This window comes from Pezoporus wallicus, unplaced genomic scaffold (assembly GCF_028554395.1).
Source record: "Pezoporus wallicus isolate ANWC-B61680 ecotype Strahan unplaced genomic scaffold, APGP_CSIRO_Pwel_v1 contig_7545, whole genome shotgun sequence".
Taxonomy (NCBI): Eukaryota; Metazoa; Chordata; class Aves; order Psittaciformes; family Psittacidae; genus Pezoporus; species Pezoporus wallicus.
Window position 1 is genome coordinate 2,981,686 of NW_026642398.1, and position 19,039 is coordinate 3,000,724.

General features: G+C 41.5%; 1 protein-coding gene across 5 annotated transcripts in view; it reads left to right on the forward strand.

The window, feature by feature from the left end:
- Positions 1–19,039, forward strand: part of COL22A1 (collagen type XXII alpha 1 chain) — a 220,934-nt gene that overhangs the window by 162,445 nt on the left and 39,450 nt on the right. For all 5 annotated transcript variants that reach the window (XM_057429787.1, XM_057429782.1, XM_057429784.1 and 2 more), the window contains 10 exons: positions 1,171–1,212; positions 3,297–3,329; positions 6,265–6,318; positions 6,979–7,032; positions 8,156–8,209; positions 10,139–10,192; positions 12,484–12,537; positions 14,078–14,182; positions 14,696–14,740; positions 17,702–17,779. In XM_057429787.1, coding sequence (XP_057285770.1) covers positions 1,171–1,212; positions 3,297–3,329; positions 6,265–6,318; positions 6,979–7,032; positions 8,156–8,209; positions 10,139–10,192; positions 12,484–12,537; positions 14,078–14,182; positions 14,696–14,740; positions 17,702–17,779 — 573 coding nt within the window. The remainder of the gene's footprint in view (positions 1–1,170; positions 1,213–3,296; positions 3,330–6,264; positions 6,319–6,978; positions 7,033–8,155; positions 8,210–10,138; positions 10,193–12,483; positions 12,538–14,077; positions 14,183–14,695; positions 14,741–17,701; positions 17,780–19,039) is intronic.

Consider the following 19,039-nt stretch of genomic DNA (forward strand, 5'->3'; position numbering starts at 1 on the left):
CTTCTCTTCTCCAGGCTGAACAGCCCCAACTTTCTCAGCCCGTCTTCATACGGGAGGTGCTCCAGTCCCCTGATCATTCTCATGGCCCTCCTCTGGACTTGTTCCAACAGTTCCATGTCCTTTTTATTTTGAGGACACCAGAACTGCACACAGTACTCCAAGTGAGGTCTCCAAGTGATAGCCATCAGGAAGGGGGTACCATTTTGTTCTTCTTAGCATACACTAGTGACTTTCACAGCTATGGAGGTGGGAATGCTTTCATGGGTGGCCAAATGACATCTCCAGTGAAGCACCTGAATATCCTATGTCTGGGAAGTTTGTATGCAGTTCTTGGCTTTGAAGTGTCAGGGGGACTGATGTTTGTGGAGCATAGCCCACAGGAATATCAATGGCAGGTAAGACACCCACTCTATAATTCTCATGAGGTACTTCCTCAACAATATAGTTTTAACTAAAAAAAATTAGTGTGAAAACTGAATTTAGAAACTTATATTTGTGATGAAACACAGAGGATTCTTTTTTCTTTTTTATCCACCAAAAAAGTTCAGCTGAAAAATGTTTTTCAATCAAAAATTTAGATTAACTTAAAATGTAAATTAAACTCCGTATCAGTCCTACACTGAATGGGTAACATTAAAAAGTCAATGATCTCTGAAGTGGAAGTCATAATCTTATAAAGACAACAAGGTGACAACCCTGCATGCAACAAACCAGCAGAAATTCTGGCGAGAGCAATGAAGTAAATTCATAGAATCATAGAATCATTTGGGTTGGAAAGGACCTTAAGATCATCTGGTTCCAACCCCCTGCCATGGGTAGGGACACCTTTCACTGGAATGGGTTCCTCCAAGCCTCATCCAACCTGGCCTTGAACACTGCCAAGGATGGAGCATTTACCACTTCTCTGGGCAAACAGTTCCAGTGCCTCACCACTCTCAAAGTAAAGAATTTCTTCCTTATGTCTAACCTGAATCTCCCCTGTTACATTCGAACGTCCTTATCCTGTTCTATCCATCAGAGGAGTGCTATGAGATTTGCAGTGTCACTGAGCTGGCAGGTTGTGACTGGTTAAATCTCATGTGATGATGTTGCACCTTCTACCTGATAATACCTTGAGTTTTATTTGGGAGTCTTTTTATATCCTTAGATATATATTTCTTCTCTTTCTAGGGTGACACAGGTTCCCCTGGGCCCCCAGGCTTACCTGGAACAGTAAGTAAGATTGTGTTCTGTGCTGTAACAACATTCAATGCATCAACAACATTCAGTGCATCATCACACTTCCTCCACACAAATTCCTCATAAAGTGTTTAAGTTTCTTCTTTACAGAAACTTTAGGAGCAATTTACTCTCAGATTATCTCCCTTCGCTTCAGAGAAGTGATGTTGAGGTGCATTTGGACTTCGTATTTTGAGGGAAGGTTGTGCCCTCCTCTGTCTCTTTGCAAACAGCATTTTTATGTGCTTTTGCCGTATGGTAGCACTTACATTGAATTCGTGATTTGTTTAGCAGCTGTGGGAGCTATCTAAAGAAGGTGGTGGCTGAGAACATGGAATACATTCATATTCATTTTTCAGGGTGAGCTAGATTTTCCCACTGGGATCTCAGGAGAAGGCTGGCTCACTCTCACAGATACCAGTGAACAACAGCTTGTCTTCTTGGTGAACAATTCACCATTTTCCAGGAAAAGCAAAGGGTTTCGCTTCTCACTGACATGAACGTATGGGGTGGAGCACTCAGCTTCAGTGATGCTGCAGCCTCCCAGCGCCTCCATTGCGTACAGTACCATGCTATGCTGTAGTCCCAGAAAGACCCTCTCATCCCAGAGGTCATTCTGGATTCAGCACCGGATCCACCACACAAACCAGTCATGATTGATTCAACATGCCCTTCTGCTAATAAAAAATTAAAGACCAAGAAACCATGAATTCATATTTTTAAAATAAGCCTGCAAAATTACTTTTGGGATCATGAAGTTCACTGGTGATTAAACCAGCATCTACAGAGAGTCAATGCATAAACCTCTTTATGTATAATATATTATACATTTATACATAAGATTTAAATTAAAAATAAAATTTATAATAGTAAATATACAAAACTCTTTTCCTGGTGTTCCCTCCAATAAAAGCTGAGTAAGCAGCTTGGAGGGAGGACTAGGAACAGACCTGTCATTGTAACAGGAGGGCTGATTCCGGTCACAGATCCTACAAACATGATAGATATCCACTTGTCAGCTTTGCTCACCACAGCTGGATACACCTGCCACATTGACAGGTTATGAGGAGAATTTGAATCAAGGTATGCTGGTGAAAATCAAGCGCCTAAAGACTTTCACGCAGCAACGGAACAAGTGTTATAATTTATTGCCTGCCATTACAGAATCATTAAATAGTTTGGGTTGTGAAGGGATCTTCAAAGGTCATCTAGTTCCAACCCACCTGCAATGGGCAGCGACATCTGCAACTAAGTCAAGTTGCTCAGAACCACATCTAGCCTGGCCTTGACTGTTTCCAGCTATAGGGCATCCACCACCTCTCTGTGCAGCCTGTGCCAGTGTTTTACCACCCTCATTTGTAAGGAATTTCTTCCTCACATCCAGCCTGAATCTTCCCTCTTTTAGTTTAAAACCATCACCCCTTATCCTTTCACAACAGGCCTTGCTAAAAAACCTCTCCCCATCTTTATTAGCTATTCTTATTTCTAAGAACTGAAAGGCTGCACTAAGGTCTTCCAGAGTCTTCCCCAGGCTGAACAACCCCAGCTCTCTCGGCCTTTCCTCATAGGAGTAGTGCTCCATCCCTATGATAATTTTTGTGGCCGATCAGTTGGGCTTCTTCAGTCTGTGCCAAAGGGTGAGTCATACCTTTGTGTAAGATGGCTATGTAATCCCAAAGACAACCCTGTTGAGATATGTATATGGTTCAAAGCAAAGACAACCATCAAGGTCAGCCATGGCATCAGGAAATCTAGCAATACTGAAGATGGCTGCAAGTGGAAAAGTGTGCTGGAGATTGCTTGGAGTAAACTTGCTAACAAGGTTAAATACTGTTTTTTCAAAGCAGTGGGGCATACAGGATGTATTTGTGTTTATGTTCATATTTCAAATACTCCAGGAAATGTCAGACATTTGTGGGCTTTTTTCCAAGCAGCCAGATGTTACAATGAGTTGCTCATTTATAAACCTGATGGATATATGGAGTGTGTAATCTGTAATGACAAGGCAAAATGCATGTAATTTATTACATCACAAGGAAAACAGGCAATGCTTCTTTTAACACTGATTTCTCTTCCAGACAGCCTTCTTCACCCCACACCCCAGGATTCCTGTAAGTAACAATTCTAATAAACATGACTTCTGCCTTATTGCCTCTTGTATGTGATAGACACACAGCTCCTTAGTATTTTCCATGTTATTTATATGCTTTCAGTAAAAGAAACCGGTTTGAGTCTGGTTCTGGGCAACTTCACCATTGTAACCAATCATGATATGTCCACAGCTGCCCTGGTAACAGCAACAGCCTGTGGTCACAGTTGACATAGCTATATGCTGTCCCTGTCTCTTAAGTTTAGAACAAAGTCGCATTTCCAACTTGCAGTACATTGTGGGAAATATCTGTCATTACACAGGATCAGACCATTGGTATGTGAATAAGCTTGTTTAGGATCAGGAGGCATGTATAAATGACATGTACAAATGGCAGAAGTAGGCTGAAAGAGTGCCATTAGACAAGAAAGTGCATATGCCAGGTGCTTCAGAGGCTGAGGAAGGAAGTAGGGATGTCAGGTAGTACTGCAAATAGAGTTAAGATTTTGTTGATTTGCTTTTCCCCTTGACTTGCAGTTTGATAATACCTTTACTAAGGAAAGGTGCAGAACAATGACATCTTATGTGGTCTTTGTAGCGGTGCAGTCCCAGGAGGAGTTCTCTCTTCTGCTTTGAGTGCATTTGTCTTGTAAATGAGCTGCAAGACAGTAAAGAATAAAAGGTTTGAAGTGTGTTAGCAGGTCAGGTTGCTGGGATTCCTCTATGTGTAAGACGAATGTGATGATACGGTAGCACAGGTCTTGTACATAGTGTTGCAAGCTTTGGGAGCTGTAAATCAAAGGTACGGATAGTTACCTTTGATTTACAGCTCTACAAATTAAGGTGTCAGAAGGTGGTGATAAGCCTTAGGAAAGTGTCATGGGTTATATTATAGAGGCTGCAGGACCAGCAGGGTGCTGAAGGCTGTCAAGCACTTGCCAAAACACAATACTTGCTATTGCTTTCCATCAACTATGTGGTGTATAGTACCAGGAAACCTGGATAGAAGGCAGCAGTTCTATCTTCCACTTCAGCTGGCCACAGCTGAGCCCCCACTGCATTTCCTCTCCTTTAAGTGGCACAGGAATGACTAACATGTTAATTGAGATGACAGGAGAGCAGGTTTGCTCTCCTGGGCAGGTCAAGGAAGCTGCAGGCACTGATCTGGACCGGGTTGGTAGCATCTGTTAGCTGTCACTGCATCATCCTGTTCATTGAGCCATAGGAAAGGAGTGGATGGCAGTGGATTAAGTCCAGCTGCCAAGGGTAAAGGTCTTCACAATGTGCAGCACTAGTGGACACTGATAACAACAGATAATACATCATTGAGGGCTGGGCAAATTTGGAAGGAGTCTCAGGCAGATTTGTTGGGAGGTTGTGCTAAGAAATGCTGCTCTACCCATGTTTGTGGCTGTGCTAGGACATTAAACTGGAATTTTGCTGATTTTTCATTACAATGAAAGTCAACTATCAAGGAAAAAGTGGGAGAAAGGAGAAAATTAAGGAAGCTTCCTCCCTTTACTTGTTGAGTTACTTCTTCCCTTTGCAGTCTTATTTTCCTTAGTAATATATGCCCTTATTTCCACTCAGTAACACCATCCCTGCCTGCAAATGTATTGCGCTATGTCTGTCATTTGTTGCTTTGCACTCTCAAAAGGCTTTCAGCGCTTGAAATGTCGACCTCCAGGCACAACTACACCGGTTACACAGGGCCCATTGCTTCAACTTCTTTTGGTGATCCCATTACCTTTCTGAAGGCCACTAGATGGCATCAGGGACTGCCTGATTGAGGATGGTCTAACGGGGTGAAACTTTCAGCATAAAATTCTTCCTCATAGATAATAATATTCATCATGCATAATAAATTCAGACATAAGTAATATTTATGCAGTTACATTTGTTTTGTCTGTCAGAGATTAATTTGCAATTGGACTTTGAATTCCCAGGTGTTACAGAAATGATTGGCAAATAGCTGACGTGAATAAAATTCAAGTTGATTTGTCTTGGCTTCTGCATTTTGAATGATCACTATTCCTTGTTTGTATGTGTAGATTAAACCACTGATGTTCTTACTCTTCCTTGATTGCATAATTGAAGCACTTTGTATGATAAATAATGAATAAGTAATGATTGCTGGTGCCTGAATACATATGTTCATATAAATATACAAATGTGAGTGTTCATGTAATGCCTGGTTCATTCCAGCTGGTTCCACAGGTGTGTGCTGTTCCTTTTCAATTTATATAAAAGCAGAAATATAGAATTATTGATTATTTTTTCTAGCGCTCAGAACAAAGCTGATGAACTGTCTGGAAGCATCTTTGATTTACTGTAAGGAGGAAGAACAGGAATAAATTAATCCTATTAGTCAGAGATGGTTGCCCATGAAATAATGTATTGACATTGAAGGAGGGAGCAGAAGTGGCATGGATGTATGGAGATGTTGACAGAACTAGAGATCATGAAAACCTACATAGCGCACCTCTCTGGAAGTGCTTAAAATGAGACCCTGAACACCTCTCTCTTAAAGGTGGAATAGGGAACTGTCTGTATGTGGATTATTTCTCCAGTTGCAAGATACCATTAGGTCTGTGGTCCTACACAGAAGTGGTGCAGTGACACTGATGCTTTTGCTATTGGACATCTTCTCTGGCCTTGTAATACATTGGAACTGAATTATTGAATTTGGAATGGTAAATTCTTTAACTACTGTTCTCCATGGGGGAAAAGTGTTCTCTTTTCAAATTACTGCATAACAACTCAAAAAGTCTAGGCAATCATCTCCACGTCTTAGTGTGTGATACCAGTTTTGATTCTTTGGCCTCAAAGTCCTTTGAATAAGCTTCTCTAAGTCAGAAATGAAAAACTGATTGAAATAGCCCTCTTACCAAACGTGACTAGTGTGACTTCTAGCCATGGAAATAGCCTTTTATTTCTCTTTTATTGTTTTATATCAGGGTGAACCTGGACCAAAAGGGGAGAAAGGAGATCGAGGAACAAGCGGAGAACCTGTAAGCACAGCCAAGTGTTTCCTCAGTTGGCTTTGAACTTTAGCAAGGAGAGGACATGAAAGTTCCCTGTTTTGGAGGGAGAGGGTGGGACATGCTCCTTCCATAGCTGGGATGCTTCTCTCATCAGGCCACAGTCGCGTTTGGCTTTATGCTCACTGTAGAGAAAGCTACATGAGTACATGAATGTAAGCACCTCATTTATAGCTCCAGACCTTAGTAGCTTAGGAAAGAGGACTCTGGGGCTTGATAGGCAGAGCCTGGGTGTCAGTAAGGATGTACAGGATTTATTTAGGGGTTTTGTAGAGAAAGCTACATGAGTACATGAATGTAAGCACCTCATTTATAGCTCCGGACCTTAGTAGCTTAGAAAAGAGGACTCGGGGGCTTGATAGGCAGAGCCTGGCTGTCGGTAAGGATGTACGGGATTTATTAAGGAGTTTTGAAGTGATGTAGCCCAGCCTTTGGCTACTTTAGTTGTATTCTGTATTCTCTTGTTCTGAATTGAGTCTCCAGGAGAAGCAATCCCGTGCAGTCACAGCCTTTTGACAGCCACCCTTCCTTCTCTCAGTGGGAGGAAGGAGAGACATCTCCTTCAGCTCAGGAGAAGAAAGGAGCAGTTTCCTTCAGTTCCTTCACCTTCCTCCCTCTGTTTTTTTTCAGGGATTACCTGGGATTCCAGGTGAAAAAGGTGCCCCAGGACCTGCAGGAGCAGAGGTAAGAGGGCCCAGCCTTGAAGAAAACCTTTGACATGATCAGAGAGGGGTCCCTTCAAGGTCTGTATCACTGTAAGTAGTTCTTCCCCCATACACCAACAGCCCATTTCTCCTTCCTCATTGTTGTAAGTTCAAGAACTTCTGTATTTACTTATGCTGGACATCAGGACAACATGAGGAAAATCAAAGCAGACACATAACATCTCTGTAGCAGGATCAGTATTGTCTGAGAGACTTCTTCCAACTTTGGTACTCTTCAAGAGTGGATCTTTGTATTGATTCCACCAAACCACAGGTCTCAGATAAGTTACTGCAGCACATTACCAAAACATTGCAGAGCATCCAGATTCAACAGCAGCCCATTTGACCTTGAACGCACTTGAATGCATTATGGCTCATGTGAAATGGTTTTATAGTCTCAGTCATCTTCTGAGAACCTCTTGCCTTGCACATATTGCCAGTTATCACTGAAGTGCATTTTCATGTCACCATGGGTAGGTGTTCACTCTGCCACCACATGTGCATATATGACAGCCCAAGCCATATAATTAACCATTACTTTGGCATCAACAGCTTAAACATGTTAGCAGAAGTCTTAGCATTATGGTAAAAACAGTAATACTATGCAAGTTTTAACTAACATCTGCTATTCATCTGTCCTGCCAAAATCCTGAAGAAAGAGCTACATGGTCCATAGGACTAGAACAAACCCTCTGTACTAGGATCTATTTTGACCGTTTCCAAATAACTGCTGTTTATATTTGAGAACTGCAGGCAAAACAACTGTCTTTATGAAGGGAGACCATCAGAGTTGAGCTGGAAATGAAATCACTGGTAGGCCTGAGGATAGGAAAGAGTCTCACCCAGATGAATGCCTGCAAGTGTCAGCATCCTGTGCTGTGAAACAGCCTCCCAGCTGATCAGTCATTAGCAATTCTTCTTATGTCTAAGGGGTTTATTTTTGTATTTCATTTTCTCTCTGCACACAGGACTGGGAGCCATTTCTTCAGCTGTTAAACTCTGAATTTATTAATGAAAACCATTGCCTACTGCACATTGTTTTCATCTGGCAGGCAGTTCTGTCCCATCTCTAATCAGCTCCTATCTCTCTTGTTTCCACGTAGGGCACAAAGGGGCAGAAAGGAGCCCGAGGAGAAACCGGAGCCCCTGGAGAGACTGTAAGTAACTGCATCTTTCCCTGACATAACACACCTGAAGGGACATTGAAGTCAATATATTGCAGATCTGCAGTCCCCAGCTGCACATCCTAAGCTGCAGCTGGAAGAGTCACTGCTTGTGGGCAAACAGGCGCAGCTGCACCAAACAGATCGATGCCCCAGTCAGCCAAGCTCTAAACTGTGAATCTTCTGTTGGCCAAGTCTTTTTCTCTCTTACGAGATGCGCAGGGTGAGGTGCCTGCAGAGCACTGGGGTATTAGACAAGCCCAGGCAGCCAGCTGGTGCAGGGAGCTCTCAGCAGCAGCCTGAGTTAGGTTTTGACTATGGATGGGTTTAGGCTTCTGAGTCAATTCTGCTTTCTTTAATACAGGCCCATCACCAGAGGAATCATCACATAGTGTTTTTTGAGGCATGTGTTGTAGGGACTGCTGCTATTGTCTGACTGTGTGCTAAAGAACAGCAAAGTCCTGTTTTACTGTTGTAACAGCGTCTAAGCCCTTTGCAGCTGAATAAAAGGCCACGTACTTTCTTTGCAAGCAGAGAAAGAGACTGAAGTATTTGAAATAATGATGGAGAGAGAGGATGATTCTGGGAGAATAGGAATAGGAAACACGAAAATCTTCTACCTTTTTGTTCATGGCTTTCTTTCTTTGGCTTTTTAAGACATTGCCTTTAGCAGTGCTCTGACTCTAAGCTCTGCATTGCCCACTTCCAGCTCCCTTTCACTCTTGGCTGAAGGATTTCCTAGTCCCCCTTCCACCAAAATTGACCATTTCTTTGTGTAAGCTGATGGCTCGGAGGATTCTGATGATATGGAAATGCAGGTACATGCAGGCACATCCTTTCAGAGACTGCTCCTGCTCCAAATGTTTTTACTGTTCATAAGAATGTGACTGTAAATAACAAAGAAATAAGGAAACCTTTAATTGTCTTTTAGTGACCCAAAAGCAAAGATAGATGTTCACTATATGAACAGCTGTCCTGTGGAAGATTTTCATCATCTCCCAACTGTTCGTATTATCCTACAGTATACTGCTGCCCAGCCCTTCCAGTAAAAGTATTTCTGTGTACTCCAAGTCAGATAGATTGTTTCAGTCTGCTGGTGCAAATGGTTTTAGATTGTCTGGTTTAGCCCTAAATGGATTAGGTGTCCTAGTAGAAACTCTTTTCCTTGCAAAGCTGTGATGAGAGGTGAACCCTGGTCGCTGCAGGGTGACAAACAACTGCAGAGGTAGCAACTTCAACTTATATGGTCAAGTATATAGGAAAATGTCTAAATATAACCTGGTAACCCCAAACATGCATCTCTATGGGGACATAAATCCTCAAATATAAGTCCTCTCATGTCCCCCTTGCATTCTGGAGACATACATGGGCTTTCTCCATCACTTGCAGACAGAAAAGCCCTGCAATTTTGAAATACATATGGTTTGTGCTGTTCATCTATTTAGTGTAAATGAGTGTTTTCAGGTACTGTTCCCTAGAGGAGGAAAAGGTAGAATTGTCAACAAAGCATATTTTGTTGACCTAGATTTATGTTTTAATGCTAAATCAACATACTTTCCTCCATTCTTCTGATGTTTCAGGACCAGACTTCTCTTCCTTTCGGCTAGATTTAGGATTTATTTTGATGGAAGGTAATTTTAAGCTCCCAAAGAGAGTCTTCATCCATTTTGCATTGTTTTATGCTGCTTTACAGCCCAAGGTATTTCACAAAAATGCTGTGTTTTGCTTTGTGCTTGTGCAACACCTTGTCTGACATAAACTCCAGTCTCACGTGGAACATCTTGTTCATGTGTCCCTACCCATGTCAGGGGGTTGGAACTGGATGATCTTAAGGTCCTTTCCAACCCAAAGCATTCTGTGTTTCTATGATTCTCTGATGGTACAAGTTGTGAATTACACATACAATTCATTTTCTTAACACAGGGTGTGACTGGACCAGCAGGACCCCCAGGTCCAAGAGGCTTACCAGGAAATGTGGTACGTATGTATCAGTGTATTTGATTTCCCATTTGTGCCCTTATTTCTTTATCAAGTATATTTAGTTTTCCCTTCCACAGGGTTTATTATCAGGTTCAAAAGGCTGTGTTTCATTACACTGTTTTTATGGTTGAATTGAAATGAGACACCTGGGAATGGTGTATCCATGAATCATATTCTCATACTCATTTGTGTAGATGAGGCCCCCAGTGATAGGCCTTAGTGGTGGTCCTGGCAGTCTTGGGGTAATGGTTGGACTTGATGATCTTAAAGGTCTTTTCCATCCTAGCTGATTCTGTGATTCTGTGTAACAAGAGGGAGGCATGGAGCTGCTTCATTCCTCACCAAATGGTTAAAAGTGATTTTTGCTGGCAGGTCTTCAAGAGAAAAGTTGCAATATTTATTGTCTTGGGTTTGTTTCCTTTGCCTTATTTTCATTTTTCCTGTCCTTTTGAAAATGTGACTTCTTGATATAAAAATTGCATGGTAAACATCCATTTTTATTATGAAAGCATGTAAGTATTTGGTCCTGCAATCAAACCCTTGAAATCGATACGGTGTCCTTACCTCAGTAAGTGATCGTCATCATTGCTAAGTTGATAGAGCTTTTCATCTCTGCAAAAAAATCTTTGGACTAATCTACTCACTGTTCACCAGTGTAATTTTCTTTCTAGTACCTGGGGGTTTTCTTTGTTTACATGCAAGTAAGTGAAAAACAGCAGTTAGACCCCATCTTCTAATGTATTCAGGCACAGTGGTTTAGCACAAAGGGCTCCTTAAGGCAGAGTTTATTGCCTGGGCAATACAAGAAATCTTAAATTGCCTTTCTGCTAATTAAGATAAATTTGATTGTATTCATACAGTGATTAAATTTCAAACTGAAAGATGATATTGAAAGTGAAGACCATTTTCAATTTCATATTCATTTAAGCAAACTTCTATACCAGTGATCCCAATATATTATCTGTAAAAGCTAATATAGCTGGAAATAATCTTTACTGGTACAGAAAGGAAAATAATTATTGCATCCATCCTGAAGAGGTGTTTTGCTGACAGGCAGGGTATGCAAAAAAGCAGCCATACACTAGCTGTATAACATGGGTAGTTTATTGAACCAAGCATACTAACATACTAAAGCAAACAAGCACTCTAAGGCAAATTGGGTATATGTCTACATACAGTAAATAAGTACAATAAAGCAAATCAGATATATATGTATCAGTAAAGTACAGAGGGAAATTAGCAATGCTTCAAATCATTACTGTGTAAAAAGAACCGAGGTTAAGAAGAAATGCATCGCCAATCACCACTGAATCATCATCCAGGCCCACAGTTCCAGCTAGGAAGCACCATTGCAGCCAATGCCAGGAGTCTCGGGTGACTGGGAAAGTTCCTATGTGGTGCATCCACCCATAGGTGAGGCCTTGGAATCAGCTACAAGGGGGTCCTGCTTTTATACCTGTAGAAAAACAATTGCCTTTATGCCATCTCTATAGGTGTTTACTCACGGGGCCATGCAGTGTCTCATGATCTCACTGTTGTCACAAGGAACACAGACATATATACTCTGCTGAATACACTGTGACAAAACCTATACTTTGTTATGTCTCTGAGTCATGAGTGGGAATCAACTCTCAGCTGGGGTCCCATGCGTTACAGGAGGTCAATCCAATTGCACTGGTGCCAGGACATCATTTCACATCTTAAAATGGAGTACCACTCCATACTGTGTTTTGGTGAGTTAAGAAGTTACAGGATTTAACTTAGAGATCTACATCATCTATATTTTGACAAGGAATCCTTTGAGATTTGCCAGGCTGTGAAAAGGATTAAAAACTGAAATAGAGGTAAAATGAAATAGCTGTTTTACAGTGTATAGTTTTGGAAAGCAGTAACCATAAGAAAAACACTATTGTGAGACTTTGGGCATGTCTGATACAGAGGTTTTGATTGGGAGTTTGTTGGTAATGGATTAGGAGCTGCTGAGGATTTCGTGGACTGAAAAAATGTGGTTATAGGTAGAAGGAGAATGCACAAATCTGGGATTAGCTCAATTTCTGCTTTTGCTTTTCAGTTCCTTTTTATACTGAAAATAAAAAAAAACAACCCTTTAAGGACTTGGTACACAGCTTTTTGTGGTATTCTCTGGATTACAGGTTGCCTGTACTGGAAAATGTAAAACTGATATTAATCCTATTGGGTGTACTAACCCCACAGGTCAATCCAGTTGCTTTAGCATCAAACACTGCCTAAAAAGAAAGTTTTAAGCTTTAAAGTTCTTTTCTCTCCAGGGTGTGCCTGGACACCCAGGGCTACCAGGAAAAGAAGGAGAAAAAGGGGAAAAGGTGAGTTTGTTCTTTCATTAATTACTTTGTTTGCTTCTTGGGCATTATCCTCTGATTCTGTGATTTTAAGTAGCCTGCGAGAGAAGCAGTCTGGACTGGGAAATTATGTTAGTGGATGGTTAAGCCACATGGGCTCATTAGATCATTTTGTCTGACCTCCTCTATTACACATGCTATAGAGTTTTCACCCTGCTGCAGCTTTATAATTTACTTAATAAAACCACTGAGATGCAACTGGATTTAGTGAAGCCACTGCTGCACATTTTGTAATGGTGATCTGCTGTTTTCATCACCTGATAGGAGCAGGGGTTTGGTGATTTAAATACCTCCTGTTCATCACTGTAACCCAAAGCTGGAAGAAAAACTTGTTTTTATGGTTAGGAAACTGAGATTTCTGCTTTCCTGATAAGCTGTTGTAACTGAATCATTAGTTTAACTTTCTAATGCATTCTTTCTTACTTTTTGCCTGCCTAGCCTAACTGTTATGTCACACCTCATAGCTAGACAATGAGCTTTCTGAGGTCAGGGGTTTGTCATTTACTTATACATTGCAGAGCCCAGCATGCTGGTGTCCTGACCCTTGTTTGCTGGTATAGGAATGGTTAATCAGAAATACAGCCTCGTAATGCATACTTAAGGAGTTTAAAAGGGGATGAATCCCAGCCTATTAAGTCAAATCATCTTCCAGATTACTGAGATCTACCACAGAGTCATGTGTGGACCAAGGGCTCTCTCATATACTGTGGTAGATGGAGTCATGTGCTTTGCTCACAAGAAATAACAATATATTTTATTGATATAAGACAGCAAGCTAACAAAGTTCAGTGATAAATGTGATGGTGGTTTAACAAGATTTGATGACAAGTTTATTTACTGCATAGAGAGCAGTGTCAAACAAAACTGTCAGGGAGACCTTGCCACTGAGTTATGAGGTTCAGAAAGGATCCTCTTGCATCCTTAACTCCTCAGAGGAGCAAACTTGAGAGGTGTTCCTACTCAGGGGGAGATCTTGGCATGCAGCCCGGTGCTGTGCAGGAATGAATTCTGTGCTGCCCACTATCTATAGAGTAAAATGATTGCCATATTTGCATATCAGTTTCAGATGTTAGTTTCTTCCAAATTTAGCTGGAGTCAGACATTGACAAGCACTTGGTTAGGTGGGTGCGTTGTTCAAATTAACCCTTGGCTATTGTATTGTTATCTCTCTCCACTTTCAGCTGGATGCATCCCTTACAATTGCCATTGGCGGTTATCATTTAAGCAGGGTTATAGGATATAAACCCTGCTTTGCAGTGGGGGGGGAAGCACACTGTCACATATAGCTCATTCCTCAAGCATTTTGAAGTCTCATTTTACTTTCCTTAAGGAAAACTACTCATGCCTTGAGATTACTGTAGGAAAAGACTTCCTGTAAAACAGGCTTCCTATGATGCCAAGAAAAATTCAGATGAGAAGGCTTGAAAAATGTGTATATTTCAGTCCCAATGAAAGACCTGAATGATTTATGTATGCTACTGTTTTGCTGAATTGTCTTCTTTAGGGTGATCCTGGAAAAGAAGGAAAAATGGGTTTACCTGGTCCGGCTGGTGAGCCAGGGCGTGCTGGGGAGCCGGGTTTACCTGGTAAGGGTAAAGATGGAGAGCAGGTAAGTACTGCTGGCAAGCTTTGTGCTTGAGTAGTATGCGATAGGTAAGCATGACTTCTGCAGAACACTGAATTTGTGATAGTGTTTGCTTGCATTGTCACAAGTCATCACAGGCTGTCTACCTGAAGATACAAAGGACCTGGCTGTGCAAAAATGCTGCAGATCACAAACCTACATCCAAAAAGGCAGAAAGAATTGAAGCTGTATTTCTGAACGTTAAATCTCCTTTAGTGTGCGATGGTGGCCATTGAAAATGGAGACCTCCACAAGGAGTAGCCGTTGTCTTTGGGACCAGTAAAGATTAGCTTGATAGGCAGTTCCCTAAAATCATTTAATTCTAGCCGAGTTAGCAGATTATTTAATTTGCTTACATGTTATCAGTAAAATGTCAGCAGGACAGTATGATATAAGGAGGGTGTTGGTGGGGATGCTTTTTGCCTTGACTGTGTCAAAGTCCAGGCTCCTGTTTGGCTGCATGGTAACTGTTTTCTGGTTTTGATTCTGTCACTTTAGGGGCAAAGAGGCCCTCCAGGCTTGCCAGGACCCTTTGGACACAAGGTGAGCATGGACTTTATTGTGGACTGGCTCTCTCAATTGCTGGAACTGAAGAAAAAATTATGATGAAAACATGTCCTGTTTTCACAGGAAAATAAGAATTTGCGAAGCTGCCGCTCAAAAGTGCACTTCCAGCCTTTTAGGAAGTTCCTTTCTTTATTAAAGATTTCTTTATTAATGTAGATGTAAGATCATTAAGATATGAATTAGCTATGTTCACTATCCACATTTAAAAATCCTTCCAGCATTATATGGGTTCAACACAGACTAAGGGCTCAATGCACCCTTTTTAAGGGAATCTGTGACTGGAGACCTCTAATCCCCACAGCTAGAGAGACATTGCGTAGCTAAAGGATGATCTACTCTTGAGACTGCTTGTCAGCTCCATAAAGGGCACTCCTCCATAGCACTCATCTGTCTCCAAGGGAGATGTGAATTGTTTTCCAATGGGACCAGATAGTCCTGGATTGCCCTCATGTTTTGTAGTTAAGGCAAAGACTACATAGTTGATGATGTTAATGACACTAATTTTTCCAGCTGAAAGTGATCTTTATTCCCTTATAAGTACACAGCAAATAGAGAAAGGAATAGAACAGCAAAAACCTTTGCTGCTGGGAGTATCTGGTTTCTGCTTGAACCTTCAATCAGACAAGTTAGAAATTCTCCTCTTTGAAATGACTGTGTCCTCATCTGGATTGGAAGAAGAATGGGATATAGAAACTGATTCTATAAATGATATTAATAGGAATATTGCAGTAGGAGATTAGGTCCATTGTGGTCCTGTATATTTGAAATAACCAGACTGCTATGAAATGCTTTCATTTTGCTTCATTCTGTATAAAAGCATTATTGTCAGTTGTATATATCTTTTGAGAGTTCAGAACACACACACACAATAATAGGCTGAGAATTAACATTAAAGTCAGAAAAAAACCACTTAAAACAACCTCATGAAATACCTTATTCAATATCAACACAAGATGGAAGGAATCTTAATTGTGCATGGGCAAATGTTATTGAACTTTTTGTATTGAAATTATGTTCTTCAATAAAATAGAGCAAAAGAATCTGCTGGAGTGTTTGAAGTAATCAGGATATGTTTTCTTTCACCCTCCTTGAATCATTGTTTCTTTGTAATATAAGATTAGTTTAAGAAGAAATAAAGAAAAGGAAAAAAATAGGAAGTATTACAGATTGAACTTTGGGTGGACAGAATCCATGGGTAATGATTTTTCTATCATGCTTCTATATAATTGGAAATAGCATAACAATAAATAACATGAATAAGATTCATTGTTATAAATCTACTGCCAACATGAGACCAAATCTCACAACTGCAATACAGTCCACAAAAATCTTACTTGATTACAAGAGAACAGACTTCAAATTTAAGTATTGCAACTGAATTCTTTCTTAGCCCTCCAACTACGATGTCCTTTAAACAGTGCCAGTGCCAAGTAGTTTTCTGTGCTCTGCAGGTTTTACTATTGAAAATCCTTCTTTCTAGAAAGGAGTTCTCTCCTTTTGCAGCATAGTCCTCTGGAGACAATGGTAGAACTGATGATTATTTTTTTTACCCCCAGAACTGATCATACACTTCTGTGGGCAGGCCTATGTTGGTAAAAGAAAGGAGACCATTAAGATGTAACCAAACATTCCTAATTCTTTCTTCCATGGATAAATTTTTGGCACTGGTGAGGCCACACCTAGAATACAAGAGAGACATTGAGGTGCTGGAGCTGGTCCAGAGAAGGGGAACAGAGCTGGTGCAGGGCCTGGAGCACAGGTGTGATGGGGAATGGCTGAGGGACCTGGGGGGGGGGGGGGGGGTAGTGTGGAGAAGAGAAGGCTCAGGGGGGACCTTATTACTCCCTACAACTGCCTGAGAGGAGATTGTAGTGAGGTGGGGTCAGTAACAAGTGATAGGACACAAGGAAATAACCTCAAGTTGCATCAGGGGACATTTAGACCAGAGATTATGAACAATTTCTTCCCCAAAAGGATGATTATAACAGGCTGCCCAGGCCAGTGGTGGAATCACTGTCCCTAGATAGGCGTGTAGATGTGGCCCTCAGTGACATGAGTTACTGGTGTACTTGGCAGTCCTGGGGTAAAGGTTGGACTTAATGATCTTAAAGGTCTTTTTCAACCTAGTTGATTTTATGATTCTAAATATTAAACAGTGTTTGCAGGTTAGCCATCTACCACTGAAAGAAAGAAAAGCACAGTACGGTACTTAGGATTTCCCCAGGCTGAGGAAGGTACCTAATAGTCTGCAGGCAGAGGGAATTGTAGGAAATTGGATGTTATGCACTAAAATAAAATACTTGTAGAGGTTGTGTTCCCACTCTGTTATGTGATGTGGCACACACTGACATTGTCTGAGTGCTCACAGAGGTGGTCTGGAGGTCTGTAAAGGGAGGGGGCAATTTTCTTGGCATGATATGACAGTAACTGTCACACGTTATCTGTCACCATATCGCCATGCTGCCACAACCTGATATGGTTCCTCTGTGGGCAGGATCAGGTCAGGATGTATCAGTGTTATGTTTGTTGAGGAACTTGACTGCATTTCAGTACTTAAAATAGGCCTATAAGAAAGATGGGGAGAGACCTTTTAGCGGGGTCTGTTGTGATGGGATGAGGGGTGGTGGTTTTAGATGAGGGGTGATGGTTTGAAACTAAAAGAGTGGAGATTCAAGCTATATGTAATGAAAAAAACATTCTTTACAATGGGGTGGTAAAACACTTGCACAGGTTGCCCAAAGAGGAAGTGGATGTGCCATCCCTGAAGACATTCAAGGCCAGGCTGGATGTGACTCTGGGCAACCTGATCTACATGAAGATGTCCATGCTCATTGCAGGGGGTTGGACTAGATGAACTTTGAAGGTCCACCAAACTATTCTGTGGTTCTATGTGTTCCCAACAGTGCACAAAGCTCTTAACTCCTTTCTTTGTTTCAGGGTGAGAGGGGACCTCCCGGCCTCCCTGGACAGCCAGGAGACAGAGGTGCTCCAGGAGTTGGGCTGGCTGGACCCCCTGTAAGTACCAGGTCCTGCTGCAATCTGTATCAAGGCAAGAACTTATCTATCATCACCTCGGGAACACGTTGCCTGTGCTCAGCTGTGCCAAGAGCATGTTGGACGTTTCACCCTTTGAAGATGCAAATGGCAAACTAGTCGAGAAGCTGCCATTTGTGGCTCAGATGTCTACACGTCTGCTGTGAGAGCTCTTGATGCGTTCATATTTGGTTGAAAGGCAGAAAAGTGCTATAGGAGCAATTGATATCACTCTGGCTGTTACTCCTGACTTTTCTGTGTCATCTTGACACATTGGCTGTGGATGCGAGTTGAGATCTGTGCTGAGCCAGCAGGTCTGGTCTACTGGGCAGACAGAACCTTGCTGTCACCTTATTTGAAATGATGAGTGTGACACACATGCCCACATCAGTGACATAGTCAGCACTGATGGGGAATACAAGATCTGGTTGCTTAAACTGCTGCATTCCAAGAGGACAAGGGTCCCCATAATTTCCCCCAAAACATCCAGATCTGGCCTCATCTCTGGTCCCTCTCTCTGGGATTCTGCTATGGAAAGTTTGGATTTTCATATTGCTGGGCTTTGATTACTTCAGTTCTTATCATGTACAACTCCTTTTGAGATGAGGGGGGTTTGGGAGTGCTCTGACTGAGCCCTGCTCAGAGACCTCCAGATGTGCTCTGAATTTGCAAGTGAGATGTTTAGGAGGAATCAAACTTTATTCGTAGCTGTAACTGTTAGGTAGTATCTGAGACCTTGCATTCTTTCGCAACCCCTTGTACACACCATGATACGTACCAATAACAGTCAATGTTTTCATGCTCTGGTTATCTAGATACAAGTTTCCCAATTAGTACAGGAAATTACCTTTAAAATGATGTCATATTGCTGTGTAATCCTGGTTGACAAATCTAGTTTTCTGAGCTAGGTTTCCACTTCATATTTGCTTTTACCAAGCTAAATACTATATCAAGTAAAGCAGACTGGGTCAGTCATGTTTTGCATTATGACTCTATCATGGCCTTCATGGTCCTCACAGTTACCAATGACTGAAGATTTGCTGAGTGCTATTTGTTATGATTTATCTAAGGAGCAGTGATGTTCTTGCATTTCTGAATGTTCAGTCATTAATATTAAAAAGAGATTAGCAAATGAGTATTTGGCTTGTTTGAAAGTCACTAGCTTGTGAGCTGCTTTTAATTACTGGTTCTCACATTCAGTGCAGGGGTAGATGAGTTCACTTCTGCATCCTGATGTACACT